This window comes from Mytilus californianus, unplaced genomic scaffold (genome assembly GCF_021869535.1).
Source record: "Mytilus californianus isolate M0D057914Y unplaced genomic scaffold, xbMytCali1.0.p SCAF_14, whole genome shotgun sequence".
Taxonomy (NCBI): Eukaryota; Metazoa; Mollusca; class Bivalvia; order Mytilida; family Mytilidae; genus Mytilus; species Mytilus californianus.
In genome coordinates, this window is record NW_026262626.1 from 41,923,258 (window position 1) to 41,943,408 (window position 20,151).

The window sequence follows — 20,151 nt, forward strand, 5'->3', positions numbered from 1 at the left end:
TAAACCTGAATAAAATAAATGTTTAGAAAAGACATTTTTAACATGTTGGAGAATCATCATGATCATGTCAAGCATTAAATGTAAAAAATGTTTAATAAGAACATGAAGAAACTGAAAGGTGACCACACAAAAATCATGTACATCTAGACAATTATAATATAGCTTATTACATTAACACTGATCCATCTTTATCTGCTCTTATAGGTGAACAAAGCCACTAAGATAAACATCCTATTCTTTATAGAACCATGTGCCACTGAGGTCATCATGCTACGCTCAAATTCAGAATTATTATAATTTGTGTCCTTAAAATTAATTCATTTGATATTTCTACCATTGTATGGCAACATCTTTCTGTGTTATAGTAGTCTCAGTTTCAAGTTACTTTTCTGATTGTATTTATTACTAAACATCATAATCATCAATTAAATGATAATCTAATTGATGATAGCACATCCTGCACCTAAGTTTTGATCATTCTTACTATACAAATCATTAGTTACTTCAATTCAGTTTTATTCTTCTGCAAGTTTACATTACAATTCTGTCATTATATTGACATCCTAGTTTCATTTACCTACAGATCAAATATGTTGTAAGTTTAAATAAACACCTGGATGTTTGCTCATCTGTTAATTGACAAATTGCATGTTAAATGATGTCTAAACAAATTGTATATTATTTGCCTACCTTGATTGTTTCTTCCACAGAATTGGGTGGGTAGGGTTGATAGTGTTGGTCTCCATGTGTTGCCATTCCTTGTTTATTTACAACATGATGAAATCTGAAAAAGTGAAAAAGTCACCTTTTTGTGATGTTATAGTAAATTTCCTTGTTTTTGGCAATAAATCTTAGATATGTGGTCTATTATTTCCAAAAGATAACACTGCAATATTTACAAATCCTAGCATTAAGGGTAAAGCAAATAAATATCCAAGACATTTACCATTTATTCACAATTTAAATGTTTGTGTATTCCATGGCAGGTGTGTATTGAAGAAAACACGCACTTCCTTGTGTAATACGTCACTAACATTAGTGTTGAATGCATTTTGTACAAATTTTTTTCTCAGGGAAATGAAAGTTTGGGAAGATAAGACCTAGATTTAGTGTCAGGGATCTATTTTCATATATTTTTACACATAGTTTTTTTCTCAAATTTACAGTGCTGAGAAATAAACAATTTTGTCACGACTTGTTTTTCGTTTAATCTATGCTGCACATGGCTTGGACTTGTTCAAAGACATTGACCTGTCAAACTTTGAACTGACCCCTGAATCAATATTCTGATTGGCCAACAGCATTTCAATCAAAATGGCTTTTAAATCTCATTGGAAATAATAATATGGGCGTTTCCTTTATGTCTTAAACCCCGCATCATCTCGCGCCAAATTTCCGCGGAAAATGTTGTTGTTGTAGACAGTTGACAGAGAATTTTTCGTTTGTCTACAAGAATCATTAGGAATAATCTTTATTTGTTGGTTATTATCTGAAGGATATTATTTTTTAGCTCCGCAGACACATATGATATTTGTAACCTTTCAAACCCACCTACGTCATCCACACAAACCTCATTTGGAAAGGAGCCAAAATACCAAGAATGAAACAAGAGCCAGACGATTCCCCAAGTAAGTTGTGTTCTATTTATTGTTTAAGACGATTGTATTGAAGAACCTACGACAAGTAGACTGTCATTTCACCTTTCTTTCCGTCTGTTTTAATGGATAATTGAATACAAATATGCCTGACCCACATTTGGAGAGGATTTGACGCGATGGCTAAGTATCCACTTGTAAGATGATTTTATGTAAAAATCAGCACATAATGAAACGTTCTCACGTTTCTATAGCTAATTAATAATATTTAGAGTTCAAACACAAGTTTATTTGACCTAAGAATGTCTTCACAATCAATATCTCGCAGTTGTCATGTCTAAGCCGGTAATTTTTCCGCGAACTTTTACGTGCCATTTTTGATCAATTGACCTAATTTGCGGCCCTTCTGTACTTCAAACCAAAATAATATCTTCTGGTTGCTGTTACAACTCCTTGTAATTGACATGCGTTAATTAATGAAATGTTTCTTTATTAATCTATTCATTATTGATTAAATCATTATCTTACAACGCCAGTGAACTGTGAAAGAAGATCACAACAAAGTCCGTTATTGTCGACATGCAGTAGGCGGGCCGGTATGGCACACACGATCACGCGCCAAATTTGAACGCGCTAGCATATCAAAATTTTGAACGCCAGAAACAATCCCAACTGTTTTCTGTTCAACCTTGCAGAAAATTTAGAAATTTGTAAAGGATTTCATAAATGACACAGAAGTATTTGTATGTGGTAAGATTGTCTGACTTTGGGGAAAAATAAGAATTCATTGTTTGTAAACAACAACAAACCTAAACCCAGTGGCAGAGATGTACATGTAAACACATCAGACTGATAGGTGTTACTTGGCAAAAAAGGAAGAATGAAATTTAGTTTGTTTGTTCACCTTTATCATGTTTATACTAAAAAAGTGGAATCCCCCTAATTAATTTCATGACTCTTCCAATTGATTTAAACATATTCATATGCGGATCCAGGATTTTGAAGAAAAAAATGCATTAACTATATCAACGTTTCAGGGGTTTCTGTGCTGTTAAGAATGCTGTGACGTAACAATTTCCATTGAAAAACCATGATAGTACGAATTTATCTGACGGACGAAAACATATGATCTGACCATACATGTAGCTCCATAAAAGAGGGGCTGTGCCTCCCATCTCCTAAATCCATCTCTTAATGCAGTATTACATAAAAAATGATCAAGGAAACAAGAATATCCCATGATGTATAGAATAGAATAGAATAGAATACTTTTATTCACCAAATCAGGGCCCCAGGAAGTCATATAGCATATATGCAGTGCAATCTATAGACATATGTATATGCATTGTCCTGTCAAAATGAAAAGGGACAGAAAATGAAATAGTGATTTTCTTTGTTTGAATTGGAAGAATTCAATACATTATATATTATAATAAGTATTCTTTCAAGTTAAAAAAAATTTCCACACCATTGTCCAACAAGAACATATTTTATTAACAATTATTAATACACCTTATATTTGGAAATTTGCGCTGGTTGACCTCAGAAACTGCGCCGCTTAAATTTTGACGTCGTACAACAATCACTTTTCCATTGTGGCGTCAGATATTTTCTATTGTGACATCAAAATTTTACAGGAACCTTTGTGATGTCCAGTAATGGGGGGAAAATAGCGATAAGGTGTATTAAGGGCCCACAAAGGGCATATACCATATCGCTATCTGGGAATCTGTGACACTTGTACTATTGACGTCATACAACAATCACTTTTCCTTTGTCGAATCAGACATTTTCTATTGTGACGTCAAAATTTTTCAGGAACCTTTGCAATGTCCAGTAATGGCAGACAAATATCAATAAGGTGTACATGTAGATACTAATATAGAGCATACATGTATAAGGAAAAAAAGAACATTTATTAGCATAGGTACATATGAATTAAAATACACAATCACAATACAATTAGGCTATAATAAAGCCCTTGGTTTATAGTATATAATAGTTACATGAAAAATAAATAGATCTAATCATATTGACTTTAATAAATTTTCCAACAGCATTGAGGACCTGATTGTCTACACAGCATAATAAATATGTATATGAATTTTTGCTGATTGTCCAGTATAGAAAAGTTTTGGAATTTTTTGGCAAACAAAGTCTAAGAGAGCATCTCTATTACAGTTAAATTTTTCTTATGAATTTAGAAAATACAAGTAACACTTAAAGACAACTTTTGAATTCATGCACTTCCTGTAAGATTCCTGTGTCACCAGTCACCAAAATCTTTTCCAACTACTAGTCCGAAGACCAATATTCCGACACTTTTCTTAAGTGATTAACCAGACCTTGGTTAATACTTACTCGTTCAAACAAAATTTAACTAGGCTTGGGCATCAGACTTGTGGATTACGGTGCAGACTGTCACAATGCTTATTTTATTACGTCACAGTAAGAACTGATTGTTCGGTGACATCGTTTACACCGATTAACCTTAGGTAAACTCGTGTAATTCATTCATAAAAAAATAACTCGAGATTGATGTATGTCCCTTAATGAAGGTTAAGTTTGATTTTCATGATTTTAGCTTTTATTGATGTTGAGTTGTAGACTTTCAAGTAGAGACAAGTGATACGTAGAGAGTTGTCCGTGCAAAAACTTGAAAACGCTTTGATGAAATCTTTTCAATTTGAGATATATATATGTTGTTTCTTCTTTCTGAATGAAGGTCAAGTTTAATTTTCACGATTTTAGCTTGTATTGTTAAGTTGTAGACCTTTAAGAAGCAAAAAGTGGTACTTGGAGTGTTTTCTGTGCAGTAACTTGAAAATGCTTTGATGAAATCTTTTCAATTTGAGATATATATATGTTGTTTCTTCTTTCTGAATGAAGGTCAAGTTTAATTTTCACGATTTTAGCTTGTATTGTTAAGTTGTAGACCTTTAAGAAGCAAAAAGTGGTACTTGGAGTGTTTTCTGTGCAGTAACTTGAAAATGCTTTGATGAAATCTTTCCAAATTTAGATATGATGTTGTTTCCTCTGACTAAATGAAGGTCAATTTCAGTTTTTTACGATTTTAGCTTTTATCGTTCTTGAGTTGTAGACCTATACTTTGATTGATTGAGAAAATAGCGATAATATAAACTAATTTTGTTATGTGGGTTTTCATGATATTACATTATGATGTCTTTTTCAGATATGTCAGAGGAAGCATCTAAAGGCGAGGAAAGAGTTCCATTTTCAAAATCAACAAATATAAACAGAATATCTGAAAAGGCAAAAAAGTCTCTGAAACATAAAGAAAGTCCTAAACCTGTCAAAGAAGGAGAAAGCCCCGACAGTAGACCAACAACTCCAGTACAAGAAGGTAAAGAGGAGGGAGAAGAAATTGCTGCACCTCTCACACCAACAACTAATCTTAAAATGCTTTTTAGTGCCGTCAGTCCAGAAATTAGAGACCGGGAAAGCAAGATGAAGGACATATCGATTGGAACTGATGATGATGTGGTAGTTGTAGAACCACCAGACTTTGGAGATGATTTTGATTGGAAGCCAGCTGGTTCCAGGAAAGAAAAATCGCTTGGATTGCTTTGTGCCAAGTAAGATTTGTACAAAGTTCATGGAATAGGACAAAATTCATAGTTTTGATGAAAAATTGTTTCTTATTTATCTACATGTAACATCAGGTCGTACAAACCTGTGCATTTCATATATTGCATTCTATGATTTATTTTAAAACTAAGATTATCCTAGTGAAACCAATTTAAGCAACAAAGTTCTATTTCCAAATGTCTGCTCTGCCTTTTTGCTTTGTGAAATATTTAGGGAGCACACTTGTGAATATTTCAGTACATTATTTGTATTAATTATACAAGTAGAGAAAGGCAGTCAAATGCTGTAATTATATGATTTTTTTAAAATTTACCCTGTATTATAAATTTATAGATGTGTATATTAGCCAGTAAATTCAAAGCTTCACAAAGATAATGTAATTAGCATTGCTTTCTCAACTTGGAAATAATGAAAATAAATCTTCACAAAATCACTAGACTAAATTTTAATAGTACAAAAACTCAATGTTATTTCAGAAATATATTATGTTTTATTTATTTACAGATTTTTGAATAAGTATCCAGAAATGCCAACAACCAAGGACAGTAATGTTATAAGTTTAGATGAAATTGCTAAAGATTTAGGTAAGAGTTGCTGGAATATAGAAAAGTAGGAGAAAACTAAATTCTGTGGAAAGGGTTCATCTTTCAAAATAATTGTTTTTCAGTTTTTGCTGTCTGCGACTGCAATATTTCTCACCAAAGTTAAATTATAAAATGCTTACTATTTGGAATGGACTTTGCTCATTGTTGAAGGCTGTATAATGACTGTAATTGTTCATGTCTTTGTCCTTTATGGGTGGTCTCCTTGGCAATCATCATGTCGTGAAAGCGATCCTAGATTCTGTCGGTGGCAGCGTCGACATTTATTAGGTTCAGTCTGTGGTTCATGGAATTTTATGAAATTTGGACTAAAGCTTGTTTATGACCGAAAGACAGTTTCCTGAGCAAACTTTTGAAAATATATTTTTATTTTCAGTATTTTTCTGATAGATGGACTTTTTTGACATGATAAATTTGTAAATCTTTATGGATTGTTATGAAACTTGGACAGAAGCTTATCTTCAAGACCAAAAAATAGCATCTAAAAAAGTTTGATTTGTTTTTAAGTTCTGTATTTTACTGATAAATGGACTCACTTTTTAAGTTAACATTACACTTTTACACTGACAGCAACAATGGCAGGCGAGACGCAGGGTTCTGTGGAACCCCTTACAATTTTTTTTTATTATTGGTTGCAATTTGTATCAAGCAACCCTTTAAAGTAAATGACGACCTATCAGTTCTATTTAAACAACAACAAAACTGACAATTTTATCTTACTGTAAGATATGAACACATTACTTTATTTTATAAGATCTTTTCGTAAATGTCAAGTTTAAGAGTAGCAATAAAAGCACAGTTCCTTTTATTTAAAGTCCAAGGATTTCATGAGAATGTTAATTCAGGTTCATTCTCCCCTTGATAAATAGAGGGATACATGTGCTCTGATCTGCACGGTTATACATGATAGCCTGCATTTACTTAGGGCTATTCCCCTTACTATTGGACTGGGGCACTATATGTCTTCAGTTTTCACATTTTTAAAAATTGAAGGTATAGCACATTCACAATTATATATATATTTTTTTATTTATTGATTTTAGGTGTAGAAAGAAGAAGGATATATGATATAGTAAATGTGTTAGAGAGTGTGGAAATAGTCAGTAGAATTGCTAAAAATAAATATGCCTGGCATGGCAAGTCTAACTTGCCTGTAACGTTAGCTAAACTAAAGGTAATATATTACACAAAAAGTAGTAAAATCGTGTGAACTTTGACATTTTGAGCATCTTAATGATAGCATACAGATTGTTAGAACGTGCCTAAATCATATACATGTGTTTACCCTCAATGTTGAAAAAAATAAGGGTACTAGATAGGTGTTATTTTTTTACCTTGAGAGTATTGTAGATATACGTTGTAAATATGCATTATCACAATAAAAGAGCTGGATGGAAATTGAAAATATAGGGTATCAAGTGGGTAATTTGGGTTACAGCAAAACACGCATGAATTTTATTTTTATCCAGCCTGATTTGATACAAGGAATAAGAAATAATGGTTCAGGTTTTTATTTTAAAGAAAAAAATGCAATTATCTTTTGATAATTTTCAGCATGTTCATATTCTTGACTTAAATGTTTCGTTTAGTGATATAATGGATTGTTATTCTAGGAATATTATTGAAAGAGGTTTATGATGAACCCATTTTATTTCCTAGGCACTAGGAGATGCAGAGGGTTTTGCAGAGCAGATGAAGAAATTACGAGATTTTGAGTTGAGTCGAGAACTAGCAGAACAGAATGCAGCTATGTGTGGAACCAAGCTTGAAAAACCAACATTTAATATTGAAAATCTAGGTGGAACAGGTAGATAAAGTTTTTTTGATAAACTTTAGGGAGAGGCTTAAAGCTGTAAAAAGTTCTTGTAGTCTTTAAAATTAATATATACTTGGCCTTGATATATGCTGCTTGGAATTTTAAATCTTTAAAAGGATGATTTGGCTTTTTTTTTGTAACAGAACTAAAACTTTTGAAACTAATTAGCAAAAGTTTTTACTGGAAGGGGACATAAATGAGATGGGCACAGTTGTATTAACAAAAGATATTGTTACAAGTTTATAACAGCATGAATGCTGAATATCCTCACAAACACCATATTATGCTTAATTCCTTGTTTTATTATTGTTGAATGTTCAAGCTGAATTTTGACTGCATCATATAATGATAGTTTTAAAAGTAGCATGCAGTAATGAAAGCTGTTTACTGAATTTCTCCAGATCTGTTTAAGTTTATCAGATCCATTATCTATCAGAATTGACAATAACCATGAATAATGGATCACCAGATCATGACATGATCAATACATCGGATAGAATTAACATTTCTGTAAAACCTAATGTTTGACAATAAAATCTTGTTTTTATTTTTCAGCATTGATGAGAAAAGACAAATCACTTGGTATAATGAGTCAAAAGTTTCTGATGCTGTTTCTTGTTTCTGAGGTAATAGTCTTTCCTGGTAAAGTTCCTCTGCATGTGCTTTGTATCCTCTCTGTCTCATGAGTTTATTTTTTACCCTGTTGAAAACTTTTGTTGACCAAAACAGGAAATTATAACTTATTTTATTGTACTGTGTTTCTTTGAATAACAGAAAATGAAATGATATGGAGTACATGTAAATGGGACAAAATCGCACACAATACATAGAAAACATAGAAAATTATACAGGCCTAGGATAACCACAAATTTAAATGGTCAACAAATTACAAATTTTCTGTTGTCATGCATTCAGACTTTGGCAAAACCCCTAAATCAAAATTCCACGAAATTGCAAGATTTCCTCAATCCATGAAAATTAGTACCCAATAGAAGGACAAACAGCATTGAATACTAATGAGGGGGAGATAATCCTAATGTTATTTCCAATTACATAAGTAGATTACTCTATTATAAAATTAAAATTTAAGCACAAATTTCCCAATTTTATAGTGGATATGTATTTTTGTTGTCATATTCTAGATCTTTCGTGAATTACACAATGTATGAAGGTAAATATTTATCTTTCCTTTTTCAGCAAAAAACAGTAAATTTAGATCTAGCAGCAAAGATACTCATTGGTGATGCAAATGTAGATAGGTCCGACTATTCAAAATTCAAAAGTAAGTTAACAGGTCCGACTATTCAAATTTCAAAAGTAAGTAAACAGGTCCGACTTCAAAATGCAAAAGTAAGTAAACACTTCAACCCAGTGATCAGTAGTATATATATTCATGATAAACAAAATGCAAAAGCACAATGCACTTATTTAACCCTTTCGCCGATGAGTCCCGGTTTACCGGGATTCACGCTTCAGACAGCTGACGATGAGTCCCGTTTTACCGGGATCGGAATACCTCTTTTATATTTCCCGCTCAAAACAGTGTAAAAACGAGTTATCTTTCTTTGTTGAATACTCGGATGAAAGTGTAAACATGGCCCTTCCGTTTGTTGAAAACCGTGTCAAAATCAGAGGAAATTTACGGAATTTACTAGAATTTGAAAAAAGGGAACATATTTTTTGAAAGAATATGGAAGAATTGAAGCCAAACTAATATACTTTTTTGACATAAAATGTCGTTTTATGTACAAAACACTTGGAAAGGACATCGTTCAGTGAAAGGAATTTGTACAGCCTCATTAAATTTTTCAAAATTTTGCCGTTTTGGGTTAAAAAATTACGATTTTGGGTCAAAGAGCAGAATTTTGAGAATTTCACCTAGATAATGCCGAAAATTTGAATATTTTATGAAGAAAAAATTATCAAAACATGAACAAAACCGTGAACATGGTGTTAGTGAATGAAATAAAGACACAAATAACTACAGACAAGTTTTTATTGACATTTATTATGAAGATCTCCCACTTGAGTAATAGTAGCCAGGGAAGCCATCGTCTCAGAGTAGCTTCTGTCTGGGCAGCTATCGGTGAAAGGGTTAAGGATATAACCTAAGAGATTTGTCATTGAAACATAAATAACGCCACATTAACTTAAGTTTTCCAGGTATATAAACAGTTGGAGGGCATTACTTTTTGACCCTGAAAACCTTATTTGGATTTATTTAAATTAGATACATCCTGATTATGGTCCTAAAACATGTTTGTCCAGGTCAGGAGTTTCATTATTGAGGGTTGTCATTGTAAATACATGTTTTATTATTGTCAGGCTGAGTGCTACAGTTTTATTACATTATTATATATTACATCCTCAAGCTGTCATATAGGCTATATATACAAAAAAACTTATTCTAGCACATTTTGTCTTGTTTTCTGAGGGCATTGATTTTTAATACAAGAAGTGAATGTTTATATTCATAAATAAAAGCAGAGGATACTGGATAAAACACATTTAAAGTGGAATAAGAAACAGATTAGCAAGAACAATTCACACACATGATTACAAAAGACTTTTACCATTATTAAAAGTTTTGAATGACTTTAAACAAATCCTTTATATATTTTGTTTGTTTTGCAGCAAAGATTAGAAGATTATATGATATAGCCAACATTCTTACTAGCCTAGATCTCATTAGGAAAGTACATGTAACAGAATTTAGGGGAAGGAAACCAGCATTCAAGTATATAGGACCTGATTTAATGCAGATGCAAGACATTAGTGGTAAGACAAAAATTATAGAATAGTCTGTTCAACTTAAGTTTTTTATTTTTATTTTAAAACATATTTTATTAATAATCACCTGTTACATAAACTCTTAAGTTGTCTAGGGAAGCAACTAAATGGGGGGGGGCATTATTTCAGAGTTACATTTGTTGGGGGAAATGCAAATGAGAGAATCTCGTAAAAGTTACCTGTATATAAAGCAGTTTCAATTTTAATAGTACTGTAATAACCACTGATGTTTAAGGGATCATAGATTTATTCTTACGAGGAAGCTTCGAGCATGCTCGGAGGATGCTCTGAGATTTTTAAGTAGGCTCTTCTCTGCAGTTTATGTGACAATAATTATCATTATCCATTAAGATGTCAATCAAATCTACACCACTTCTATAATAAGGAAAATAGAGCATTATAGAAAACTAAAAAATAAATTAGAAATTTTTCAACAGTACTGTGTAATGCTTGGAAAGAAATCTCAAGCCTCCACAAAAAGTAAAAGTCATTTAAATATATAATTATTATATTTAATAATCACTCTTATTATGGATAATAAAAAAAATCTCAAATTTTATAATTAGATGATATGATTTAAATATAGTTTATATTATATAATATGCTACATAAAAGTTATCAAGACACAAACAACAGTCAGGGGGCGATACTAAACAAGTTATTTTTTTAATGACTTATATTAATAGGTATTTTTTGCTTTTAAAAATTGTTTAATATAAACTCAATAGTTATTTTAAATGTCAAAAATGGACTAAATGTGGTTTTTAAGAATTTTTATATCATTTCATTAAGGGCTATTCCATTAAAATGTATGTGGGAGGGTAGGTAGGGAAGTTTAATTATTGAATATGGGTCGTGGGTCTTTTTTCAGTATGCGTCTATTACCATTATGCAAAATTATCTAAAAAATGGTTCTTGGTTGTAGGGATATTTTGAAAGTCCCTTCCTACCCTCCCACATACATTTTAATGGAATAGCCCTAAGTATAATTAAGTATTTATCCAATTTGAGATGAGTATGGAGAGGTTACTTTAAAAATGATGACAAACATACTACTTTTATAAATTATTTTATACATCTTCGAAAAACTTAGTACTTACAATAATGTAAGGAACATATGTAATTGTTTTTTATAAAGATTACAAATTATAAATAACTTCAAGTCTTAATTAAATTACAAGGTTGAATCTATTTATATCTGTCTATCTCTATGATTTTAAGGAAAAATGATATTTTAATAGCCCAAAGAGACCAATCTTTGACCAAGAAGTGTGGAATCAGTGTTTTAAGGAGGATTTAAATAGTTTTATATTGCATGGGGAAAATAAGCAGATGTCTGTGAAAATTTGTTAAAGCTAGTAAAACCTGTATGAATGGACACCTATAAAAATAATATTTACAGAATTTGCTTATTCATATATATAGAAGTAATATTTGAAACAACCTTTTTTTCAACATCACTTGTATAGGTAATTTTGAAAATTACTTGTTTAAGTTATACCCCTAACTAAGCAATGGCAATATGTTTTTTTTTTTTATGAAATAGCAAACTTAGCTCTTATATAGATAATTATGGCTACTTTAAGAAAAGTTGAGGATTTAATACCACCATCGTTTTCCGTCTAGTGCCTCTCTCTTTAATTGGCTTTTTTTTTTAAATTGTGTTTATTTGGCCTTGTTTTAAATATAGAAATACTTGGCATGAGTAAAGTTTTATCCTGTCCTGTACTTCAGTGAAAATCTAACATAAAATGGTTTTCCCCCTATCAGTCTTTGTTTACATGGTATGTTAATAAAAAAAAAAAAAAATGTGCAGAATTTATCTATGTTTTAAATAAAGAAATACTTGACATGAGTAAAGTTTTATCCTGTCCTGTACTATAGCAACAATACATCATAACTTTTCAGTGCATATAAGAAACATCACTAGAAGTTGACCAATCAAATTATCTCCCCCTTTTTTCCCTGTTTACAAGCTTTAGTAGCCATAGATATAAGAAGATGTGGTATGAGTGCCAATGAGACAACTCTTCATCCAAGTCATAATTTATAAAAGTAAACCATTATAGGTCAAAGTATGTCCCCTAAAATTGCCAAAATATTCTATAGAACACCAATACTTTTTTTATTGCTTTCAAACACCCAAGATACATGAGTATGTCTCAAAAACACCTTTCTGTCAAATTATATGGAATAAAAAAAAATCAATCCTTATTTGCATGAAACTGAATGTACTATGTTTCAGTAGTAAGGTTATAAATCAATTACCATAGTTTGTGTCTTTGATGAATTTTATATTTCATTAAGTTTTAAATATATTTGTATTTTAAATATAAAATTTGAGTATTTTTTTTGTATTGAAAAAGAATGATGATTATTAAGAAAATGTTAAAAAAAAAAATTCTGTGAAGACTTGATATATCTTTCCAAGCATTGTACAGAACTTTTGTAGAATTTCTCATCTATTTTATAGTTTTGTAAAATTTTATGATAAATGTAATTAAATAGACCAGATGTTTAAACAGGTGTTAATTGAGCTTCCTCTATAATGCTCATCATTCCTTATTATAGAAGTGCTATAGATTTGATTGACATCTTAATGGATCATGATAATTATTGTCACATAATCTGCAGAGAAGAGCCTACTTAAAAAGCTCCGAGCATGGTCGGAGCTTCCTCGTAAGAATAAATCTATGATCCCTGAACAACAATACATTTTTGGTGGCAGGTGCTTGTTGCTTAACATCACAATTTTAGAATTTAATCATTGTTACCAAAGTTAAAATTTCTTTAAAATTGAGGAAGAAAAACCCTGGTTTAATTGGGTAGAAAAACATATGAATTCTTAAATAATTTGAGAATACATATCAAGGTGTTTATAATGACATCCATTAGAACTAGAGTTACACCCCTTGAATTTATTTCTGCTTACATGATAATTTTCTCTTTATTTCAGTATGTTACAATGATGGATTTCACAGGCCAAGTTCGAGGCATTCATTATTGGATTGTGTGAAGAATAACCAAGGTGATTTTTATTTTCAAGTATGGTATAGAACAATGCAGATTCTATTCAATATATATATAGGTTTACAGATAGGGGCATTATGTTTTTTGGTCAAGGTAGTTTTTTGAAACTTTGTTCACATGTTCCCTATGATATGATCTTTCTAACTAATGCCAAATTAAGAGTTTTGACCCCTATTTCACGGTCCACTGATCATAGAAAATGATAGTGGAGTGGAGCATCCTTGTACTATGAACACATTCTTGTTTTGTGATCTATCACAAGCACTTATCAGTTCTGAAGCTTATTATTGTATGTACATCACTAAAGTTAAACTGAAAAAGAAAGAAAAAATAGGATTAGATACGAGGAGTCGAGTATACCTATATATTTTTTCATTACTTTATTTCATTGCAAATTTATCAAAATATTTTTTTAAGGTTTTTTAATATTTCTTCAAAATTCCCTCCTTTTACTGTTTTGAGTTGAATGTACACTTTTGAGTACTGTTGATTCATTCATTTTCGTGGATGAAGGAAAACTTGCATTCAAGTGGATATTTAATTTCGTGGTTTTGCAGAAGTCTGCATACAAGCCTATGGAACATTTGTCATTCTTTGTACAGTTCAATATTTAATTTCTTGGTTCACCTGTATCCAACGAATAAAAATGAATCCACAATATCTGTTGTAAATATCTAGCTAATCCAATGTGGTGAATATTTCTTTTTATTGCACCTATTATTAAATTTATAATCTGTGCAATTATTGTGAATCTTTGACAATACTGTGTGATTACTATATACGTTAAAGTAGATATAACGATTAACAACTTCAATTGGAAGTTTTAATTTTTGGAATTTTCATCCTGTTGCATTTTTGCATTAATGAAAACATTTTTACAGATCATAAGTTTGCTATGTGGAGATAATAAAAACATCTATATTTATGTTTTGTGTTTTTAAGTTGCAGAAATGGTAACAGGAAAAAGATCATCAGAAGCCCAGACTACTTGTAAGTATCAAACACTGTCCAGTTCATGGTTGCTATATTTCTCCAGACATGCTACTTAGATTTTCAAAGATTGCATTTTTCTTATTTATAGTGTAAAGGAGTAAGTTTAGGAAGGGTTAAAATTGTCCCTAAGATTTTAGTGTTTTTTTAATCAGGCCATAATACTACAAATTTCACAAAGAAATAGCTATGATATTACTATTAATACAAAATAACTTCATTTTGGCACATCATATTAAAAATGACGAAGTATTGACTCTTTAAGAATGCATTTTATGAATTGTAACGTCAGTTTTGGTCAAATTTTCAATAATTCTTAACACTTTTTAGCATAATTTACTTTGGCCGCCACTCATGATCCAGAAAATTTTTGTGTCTTTGGATTCAATACCATCATTGGCAACTTTTGGTTACAGAACTTTTTGGATCCTAGTTTGCAGCCAAGGGTTTCCTCAAGCTTTTAGGACTGAAAAATGCACACAAAATCGTCATTTTTTGACAAAATATCCAAAATGTACTGATTTTGAAGCCAAAAATGTACTCTTATGAAGAGATTTCTTTTAACAAAGAAGCACAATTTTGTAAATAGATCCATTTAAGAACCAAATTCTGGCCATTTTGAAATTTTATGATAAAGTTGAAATTCAAGGCCATATTTGGCCTAAAGATGAGTAACGTGAACCTTGCCTTTTCTACATACAATACACATTGTGATATTTAGAGAATAACTTTTATTTATATACTGAAATCTGAAAGTGAAATAAAATTTTGTCATTCTGTATGCAAAATCAAATACCTGACATTGGAATTTTTCAAAGTATGAATTTATGTTCGATTGCATTATAAGGGAAAAAAGACCTTAAAGATTAAAGCACCCTTTTTTTTATAAATAGAAAGAGGTATAAAATAGATGTTTTTCTTTCTTTCTTTAATGGAGTAGGGTTCATAGGAAAAAGTGTCAGATTATATAAAAAAAAAAAATGATTTTGGAGGGACTGGAAAATATTTTTGTGTTATTCAAGACTCAAGAATATTTGAGAGCCAAATTGTAACTAAGACGAAAAATTATTGCTACATGTAAAACAAGTCTGATTGATCAGCCCTTATTATACTCCAATATCTTCACTATTTAAATTTAGATGACAAGAAGCGGAAGACTGATCCATGTAAAAGTGACAGAGGATTACAAGTGTGTGTATGTGAACCAGTAAAGAAACCATCATTTCCTAGACATTCATCATTTGAACAGATTTGTGAGGTGGCTGAGAAGGAACGGCAAAAATTGTACGAGTCTATGTCACAACCCTGTAGTCCTACTCAGGATTATTCTGGTGATGGTAGGTGTAATTTATGATAGACTGGATGAGATTCAAACTTTTATTTTGGTTTGATCATACTCAATTTCTGATGTAACCCATAAACATTGGCAAAAAATGGAATGTTAAGGGTTTCTATACTGAACATATAGCTGTCAATGCAGTTTAATAACCTAAATGATTTATACAATATTCTTCAAAAATGTTGAGTATCACAGTCTAGAAATTTTTCAGTATTAAACTAAAAATGTTAATTTAGTTTGTTTAGAACAAAATAATGGCAGTTACATTAGAAAGCTTATTTAGACACTTATGATATCAGTTCTCTCCAAGAGGGTGATGATTTTGACTGCTGTGTACTATTAATGGAACAGCTCAATTATAATTTCTCTAAGAAACTGTTTCCATGTCAATTTCAAAAATATGGGTTACTAGTCATATGCAATTAAACACATTTTCGATGATTGTGTTTTAAAGTTGTATGCACTGTTAGCCACCAGTCCGATGCCCCATACTTGTTAAATTCTATGTGGACTAGTAAGTATTTACATAAAAAGTAAAATAACAAAAATACCAAATTCCAAGGAAAATTCAAAGCGGAAAGTCACTAAAATCAAATGGCAAAATCAAAAGTTCAAACACATCAAACAAATGGAAAACTGTCATATTCCTGACTTGGTACAGTAGAAAATGGCAGATTAAACCTGGTTTTATAGTAGCTAAACCTCTCACTTTTGTAACTTTATTTAGACACATAAGAAAATTGTTGATGTCTTAGGTTTATTACATGTACAAAAGTAGTTGAAAAAGATTTTGGTGCAGACTGTAAGAGGATATGCCGCATATACATTTGTATTTCAATGAAACAGCAATCCAATAATAAAAAATTCTTTATAACATCTAGACTGCAAAATACAATTTTAATCAGTAGGCAGTATGTGCGACCTTAAAAAATTAAATCATCCAGAGACTACAATATTGGAAAACATCCAAGAGTCCTAGATTATCTCCCTTGCAAATATCTGTGCATTAGATTGTACACAAATCACAAGCTTCGTGACTGTCTCGTTTATAAAAAAAAAATTCGTAAGGGTTCCGTGGAACCCAGTGTCTCGCCTACTTTTGCTGTTAATTGCAGGCTCAACAAAAATGAGGAAAAAAATTAATAAAAATATTCCTCTCTATACTATCTTTTGATTGTAAGTAGCTTCTGTCCAAGTTTGGTAAAAATCCAGGATGGTTTTTGAATCTAATAAATGTTTTTAAAACTTTAACTGCAGACTGTATGTAAAGTTAACTGGAAGAAAAACTAAGTCCATTTATAAGTAAAATACGGAAAAAATGGAACATATTTTTATCAAAATTTTCTTCTAGATACTATCTTATGATCATAAATAAGCTTCTGTCCAAGTGTAGTACAAATCCAGGATAGTTTAAGAAAGTTGTTAAAATTTTAAAAACTTTAACCACAGAGTGAATGTAATGTTAACTGGCAGAAAAACTAAGTCCATTTATAAGTAAAATACGGAAAAAATTGAATTTTTTTTTTACAAAATTTACTTCTGGATACTATCTTATGATCATAAACAAGCTTCTTTCCAAGTTTGGTAGAAATCCAGGATAGTTTAAGAAAGTTATTAAAATTTCAAAAACTTTAACCACAGAGTGAATGTAATGTTTCCTGGCAGAAAAACTAAGTCCATTTATAAGTAAAATACGGAAAAAATGGAATTTTTTTTTTACAAAATTTACTTTTGAATATAATCTTATGATCATAAACAAGCTTCTGTCCAAGTTTGGTAGAAATCCAGGATAGTTTAAGAAAGTTATTAAAATTTCAAAAACTTTAACCACAGAGTGAATATTTGTGGACGCCGCCAACGACGACGACGACGACGCCGACGGAATGTAGGATCGCTATGTCTCGCTTTTTCGACAAAAGTCGAAGGCTCGACAACAAGTCACAAGATAAAAGAAAGAAAAAACATTCTTAAAAACACTTTATTTTAACGAACACGTACAACAAAATTTTTATTTATTTTGATTTTTAATCCTTAGGAAAAATACAATAATTTGTTTTTGAATATAAAGTTACTGGTTCATAAATGAGCAAGTTCTAGGATTTTCATGAAATTTTTTAAAATATAGAACTGTACTTAAAATTTTGATAAATTTATAAATTTAACTTTTAATATTTCCCAAGATATAATTTTACTTGTTGAAAAAATAAGTCAAAAAGAGGAGTAAATGCATATCTTGCAAGTAAAAATATTTAGAAAACTTTAATTTAATATTTCCTATGTTCTACAATTAATCTGTACAAACAATGTATTTGCCTTTTTGAGGTGAAGTTTATTTGGGTCACCAATTTTGTTTTTCAGTCATTCAAATGACATTATTTTTTCAGTAATTGTCTGAATCACCCTTAATCTTTGTACATGTTCAATAATAGTAATTAAATGCATGCAGAAATTTCTGAATTTACTCTATTTAATTTTTTCTACCTTGGAAGTATAAAAGTTGCATGCAAAATTTCATCGAAGTCCAGAGATTACATATTAACATGCATGTTAACCTTAATTTCAAGTAAGTTGTTTAGTTTTGTTAATGTTAACCATATGATAAATTTGTTCATTTATTATTGCAGAATTTACAAAGAGTTTGAGTCAAGGTGACACCCCTACTGCTAGCCCGCCAAAGAAAAAAGGTGCAAGTAAAATAGTGGTACAACGCAATCTAGCTGGTGAAGAAATCAGAAAATCTAAAAAAGCTGAGACAATTATTATTAAGACTGGAATACCTGCATGTAAAAATCCAACCATGATTCCTCTTACAAAAGATCAGATAGATGCTGTTTTGAAATCACTCAAAGTTCCAGTACCTCTGAAAGGGGACAAAAATGTAAGTGAAGAATCAGAGGAGTCGTCAGATGAAAAATTATCCAATAAAAGATCAACAACTGATAGCGAGTCAGAATCGGCTCCTAAAAAATTTAGAGTTGATTTTCCTTCACCTCCTTCAGATGATAATATAGAGCAGAACACTTTTTCAGACGGCAGCAAAACACCAAAAGCACTTCATACAACTCCAGAATTCGCAGGTACCGTTGAACCTGAAAAATCTAGTGACTATGAACCATTGGCTGTGCCATTTCCTGAAATGGAAGACTCAATTGAAACAAATACTCATGTTGATAATTCTGTTGCTCAGATGGTAGGGAAAGTGCTTAAAACGTCACAATCAAACATCCAAAGAATAGCTGTTCAGTTGCCAAATCAATCTCCTACAATACTTCAGTTTCCAGTAGTTAGTGTAGGTTCACCCACAGAGGCTACGAGGGTGACACCTTCACAAGTACAAATTCTTCAAGGCATGCCAGTTAGTACGACAGGAAGAAATGGCCAGTCATTTAATTTTATGGTACCTCTTACGTTTAGTCCTCCGTTGACACCTGATGCTAGTCAGTCATTGTTCACGTTCCCCTCTTCAAACCAAACAAGCACAATGGTTACACAGATTCAAACATCTGTTGGAATGGCTACGGCTAAAAAAGCAATCACCATTCCAAAGTTTGTGACTCCAACGGAAAGACCAGTTACTACTCAGTTCTATAGGAGCACCCCTGGTGGGTTAGTTCCCCTCACGTCTAGTGAAATCATTACTCTCTCCAAAGATGGACCTTCAACGGCAGTGAGAAAACTTGATCTCCCAGACATTAGTGTGTAGTTATGGCTTCTTGCTGGGCAATGGGCGATAGAATAGTTGTGTGTGCATGTTAGATGTTAGACTGTGTATGAAATTATTATTTATTAATGAGCTCAATTTCCATAATTTGTTATCTTGTTAATTAGATGTATCCGATTTTAGCATGATGTATAATATATGGATGATTTATTTATGTGTGTATGTGTGTGAGTGTATTTTATGTCTTGTCAGTGCCAGAGGAACTTTTAGAAAGTTTCTTTTTATCTATTTTAATAGTGCAGAGAATAACTGAAGATTGATGCAATTTGTTGTTGTCAAAATTGTTAAGTTTTATATTATAATTTTAAGGAATTTTTCTATGTACTTAATGAATTGTACACAGAATTGAATTGTACATACAATACAATGTTTTGTAATAAACTATTGATTTTATAACTTATCAAACAAAAGCACTTACGTGTTTGTACGATGAATCAATTTTCTGTCAACTGCCTCAATCAAACTGCCTCCTTGGTAGCCTTGAGTGTGGAAGTTCATGGGTTCAATCCTGTCTAGTGTCAAAGGGTGTGATGAAAATTGGTATTTGCTGCTTTTCCACTAAGCATGTAGCATTTAGGAGTAAGAGTAAAGGCTGGTCAGCTTGGAAACAGAAAAATATGTTCATAGTATCACACGTCTTCCTGTAGACTGATGCCTTT

The 20,151-nt window shown here is 31.3% G+C and overlaps 1 protein-coding gene across 2 annotated transcripts; it reads left to right on the forward strand.

Moving 5' to 3' along the window:
- The first annotated feature begins 1,368 nt into the window (after window positions 1-1,368).
- LOC127724567 (transcription factor E2F8-like) lies at window positions 1,369-19,905 on the forward strand. 2 transcript variants are annotated; one of them, XM_052231553.1, is made up of 12 exons: window positions 1,369-1,628; window positions 4,789-5,191; window positions 5,709-5,788; window positions 6,850-6,980; window positions 7,466-7,613; window positions 8,178-8,248; window positions 8,820-8,904; window positions 10,257-10,400; window positions 13,369-13,440; window positions 14,385-14,432; window positions 15,572-15,769; window positions 18,396-19,905. In XM_052231553.1, the coding sequence occupies exons 1-12, from the start codon at window positions 1,601-1,603 to the stop codon at window positions 19,472-19,474; spliced, it is 2,487 nt and encodes an 828-aa protein (XP_052087513.1). In that variant the 5' UTR covers window positions 1,369-1,600; the 3' UTR covers window positions 19,475-19,905. The 2 variants fall into 2 exon arrangements, with proteins under 2 accessions (XP_052087513.1, XP_052087514.1); XM_052231554.1 differs by having other exon boundaries at window positions 14,391-14,432.
- The last annotated feature ends 246 nt before the right edge of the window (window positions 19,906-20,151 follow it).

Bases quoted from the DNA above. Each gene is read 5' to 3' on its own strand.
- LOC127724567 (XM_052231553.1), top strand. From the start codon at position 1,601: ATGAAACAAGAGCCAGACGATTCCCCAA. The intron at 5,192-5,708 runs GTAAGATTTGTA...ATTTATTTACAG, and splicing joins CTTGGATTGCTTTGTGCCAA to ATTTTTGAATAAGTATCCAG. The intron at 8,905-10,256 runs GTAAGTTAACAG...TTTGTTTTGCAG, and splicing joins CGACTATTCAAAATTCAAAA to CAAAGATTAGAAGATTATAT.